At 29.1% G+C, this 4292-nt stretch overlaps 1 protein-coding gene across 1 annotated transcript; it reads left to right on the top strand.

Moving 5' to 3' along the window:
- The first annotated feature begins 3006 nt into the window (after positions 1–3006).
- On the top strand, positions 3007–4006 carry LOC136068699 (L-type lectin-domain containing receptor kinase VIII.1-like). The gene has a single exon (XM_065776192.1). It carries the CDS (start codon positions 3293–3295, stop codon positions 4004–4006), a length of 714 nt encoding a protein of 237 aa, XP_065632264.1. The 5' UTR covers positions 3007–3292.
- The last annotated feature ends 286 nt before the right edge of the window (positions 4007–4292 follow it).

Below are 4292 nucleotides of genomic sequence, written 5' to 3'. Positions count from 1 at the left end.
CACTCTTTTTGTGCTATAATTATGATATTATACTATAAATAATAGGAAAAAAGTTATGAGTTTATGTAAAAGTGATATATAGACAATTATAGTTTGCTATATTAATTCACAACAATCACCATCCATTTTATTCTTTCATCCTCATAATATCCTATAAAAAAAAACTATATGCAAAATGAATAATATTAATGTAAATTTATACAATTATTATATCAATCATGTATTTTTATATTATTTTACATGATTTGATGTAGCTCATGTGGGTAAATTTTGAGTTTGATTATTTAAAATGTAGTTTTTTATTTATTTGTTACAATAGAGTGCTCCAAGATAATTTCAATTTGAAAGAAAAGTTTATTAAAGGTTGTGAATTTAAAATTAGTGGGAATCTCCCAGAAAAGAAGATATAAGTATATAACTGCAGAGTCGCGGACTATGTTTTACAGCTGTCCTGTTTTGTAAAGTCCTTCTCAAGGAGGAGCAAAAGAGGTTGTCTACACATGAGGGTGCATTAATTTATGTTCTCACAGGACTTTATATAATTGTTGCACTTCCATCCAGCTTTATTAAATTTGTAACTACCCACTGCTTCTTCTTTTATTTGCATTTATATCCGTTCTATTTTCTCTCTCTCTCATTTTGCATCTTCTATTTATAGACATTGAGGAATTACGTATATTCTTCTTAAATTATTTTGTGAAAATTTATTATAATACTTCTTTTTTTCAACTCTTTTTCTTTTTGCTCTATATTTCTGACATTTGATATACTCATATACTGCTAAATTCATGAGTCATGAGTTTTATGATTTTTACGAGGTACAGTAAAAGCCCTGCCACATCCTGGCTACTTTAAATTTTAAATCCTATTAATAATAGGATAATGAGATGGACAAATTAATAAAAAGTAAAATATAAATTTTATCACTAAAATCGAACAACAACAAAATGGACTCAAAAGTAAGAGGGGAAAATTCCTATCAAAAACAAAAAAAAAGGAAAAAAATTCAGCTTAAGTCTCATAATATATGCAAATCATCTAAGACTTTTGAGTATTTATCAAAATAATAAAACAATTTAAATGAGTTGTACTCAATAGAGAATGCCAAGTGGATACATTATTTTTTACTAATTTTCTTACTGCACACTATAAATATAATAAAATTATTAATATTGACGGTGCTTAGTATTTTAGTTGATCACCTAGCCTGCACAAATACAAAGAAACAAAACACTCTCAGTTAGAGGGGTATTCCAAATGACTTTATGTATATGCTATAAATCATTCGATTTGATTTTGATATGTGGTTTTCTATTAGACCATTCTCATTGGTCCAATAAAATGTTTAGCTAAGTCAGAGATAAAAGCCCAATTTTTCTATTTCAGCCACACTTTTTACATTGATCTCCATCAGCCTCTATCATTCTTCATTTCCATTTAAATATTCTTTTTATTCTATGCAATGCAACAATTTAAAACTTCTACTTCATTCTACATTTCTACCTAACCATGAAGATGCAAAAAACACTAAAGTACTCTTCGAGCTATAGTAATATGGAGCAAATGCATTAACGTTAAATTGTATATTCGGTCATAAACCTTTGATTTTTGCTTCAAATCATCATTATACTTTAAAATGTTTTCTCTTTAAACCTAATACTTTCAAATTATTATTTTAAGATAGGTATGATAGGAAAAGAGGAGGTGGGACAAATCACAAACATGAGATACTACAAAGAATACTATTATCGTTGGGCTATTGCTTGAATTCCATCATTTTTTGGTAAATGAAAAATCTAACATAATAGACAAAACTCATGCCATATCAAAGAATCAATGCTATCAAAGTACGACAGTAAATAAGTTTAGCTAAGCCGAGTATTAAAAGTTTAAACTTATTCATTTAATTTTTTTTCAAACACAAGCTGAGCTTGAGCTCATTAGTAAACAAGAGTTTTTAATGTTTAAGTTTGGCTCATTTTCTTGTCGAGCAAGCTCGAGTTTGTTTACGAACTATTTGATTAACTTATTTTTTTATATATATTATGAAACTATAACCAAAAGTTTTTAACTCTTCACAATTTTATAAATTTTTACTATGAATAGGCTATTTTTATCACCAATAAGCTACAAATCATAATTTAATACTATCATATAAACATATTGACAAATTTATATAATCTAATTTTAAATCTATATAAATATATTTTTAGACATGTATACATATAAAAATATAATATTATTTATAGTTAAATCGAGTTCTCATGTTCATGAGTTTGTTCATGAGCACATTATCATGCTTGAGCTTAACTTGTTTAATAATCGAGCCTAAACTTAAGGCTTGAACTTGACATGTTTTCTAAATAAACGAACATAAACAAGCTTTTTCTTTAGTCAAGCTTGAAATGTTGATAAACAGTTTAATTCATTTATAGCCCTCCATTAAAGTGACCTCAATTTCATAAATATTCCATTTACCATGTCAATATTTTTCATACTAAATGATGGTAAAGACATTTTAAAAACATTTTAAAGTTAAGGGTGATTATTAAATAAAAATTAAGTTGATGATCAAATATGCAATTTAACTTAAAATTTTAATTTACATTAAACTATATTAACAAAAGTTTAAAATCCTATTCGGATTAAACATATTACTAAATATTTTTTTAAAATAAAAAGTTAAAAGGAAGAGTTTTTTTAATCCATATACTCAATTATATCTGCATTGAACGTGTATACAAAATGTTAATAACACTGTCTTTCAGCCATTGAAATCATTGATAATCCCATAAAAAAAATTAAAATCGAGTTGAAAAAGGACCTTTCTTGGAAAGCTCTGGACCTCTGGTGGTCATAATCATTAAGATCCACCGGCAAAAAGTTCAAAATCTCAAAACATCATTCACGGTACACCGATCACCAATAGTCGATGTCACTGCCTACAAAAATGCAGGAAGAAAAAATGTGAATATACAAAGTTCAGGGACTACAATTACAAATTTTACAAAGCATGAGTGCACCATTGAAAAAATCACTTTATTATATTCCCTCTGTCAGCAACCACTCAGAGAAAGTGAGTCAGAGAGTTGCAGAAACGAGTAAACGTATTTAATTTTCACAACCTCCAACCCAACCTCCCCTATATTCTTTACTTTCTTCCTCTGCTTTTCACACTCACTCCAACCCTAGAAAAATTCAAAACTTTAGATGCAAGATGGGTTCACCCAACAAGCCCTATTAACCCACAAACTCTTCTCAAAACCAAAATTCATCAAAAACCCATTTCACCATGGCTGCTCTATCCATTTCCAGCCACTTTATGACCTTTACTTTCTTCATTTTCTTCTTCAAGTCATTAGCTGCAGACCCAAATCCTTCTTTTTCATTCACACAGTTTGAGAAAGATCCAAAGTTTGAGTCCAATATTGCTCTTTATGGGGATGCAAAGGTTGTTGATGGTGGGGATGCGGTTCAACTAACCAGTCCGGTGAGTTCAAGTGCTGGGCAAGTCATGTACAAGAAACCCATTAAGCTTGAAGAAGGTAATTCTAGAAAGATGGTTTCCTTTTCGACTTACTTCTCTTTCTCTATGTCTGCGGGCAATGGTGATGGTTTAGATTTCTTTATGGTTCCAAGTGCTTTTAATGTTAGTGAGTTTAATGATAGTTCATTTGGAGGCTTTTTAGGATCTGGAAAGAGTAAATTTAAGGTTATTGCTCTCAAATTTAATACATTAAGTGATGGTAATAATGGTTTGGTTAAGACTCATGTAGGAATTGGTGTGAGTGGCGTTGTATCAGCAAAATTGAGTAATGTGTCAGCTTATAATTTGTCTCGTATTAGTGAAAAAATCCATGCTTGGATAGATTATGAAGCGGGTTCAAGGAGATTAGAGATTAGGTTGAGTCAAAATGGTAGTTTGAGGCCCTCTGGTCCCTTGCTCTCCTACCTAATAGATTTATCCAAANAGTTTTACGATAAAAATATAAATGTATATTATTAGGTAAACAAAGTAAATGATTCAAAAAAAAAAAAAAAAAAAAAACACTTGCCAAACAAAATTGTTCCTTTTAATTATTTTTTTATAAATATTTTTTCTGTTAGAATTGATAATTAATTTTGTATATATATATTTTTTTAAAATAGTAATACTTATTAGAACAAACCATCACAAAAGAAGTATACTGAGAATTAATTCTGTATATTGATGTGTATAACTGTACAAGTGACCGCCTTTATATAGAGGTAAGTGTAGGAGTGTTGTACAAACGTTCTGTGTGCAAGTGCAA

This window comes from Quercus suber, unplaced genomic scaffold (genome assembly GCF_002906115.3).
Source record: "Quercus suber isolate HL8 unplaced genomic scaffold, Cork oak 2.0 scaffold_130, whole genome shotgun sequence".
Classification (NCBI taxonomy): Eukaryota; Viridiplantae; Streptophyta; class Magnoliopsida; order Fagales; family Fagaceae; genus Quercus; species Quercus suber.
This window is presented reverse-complemented; position numbering and strand designations above follow the sequence as displayed.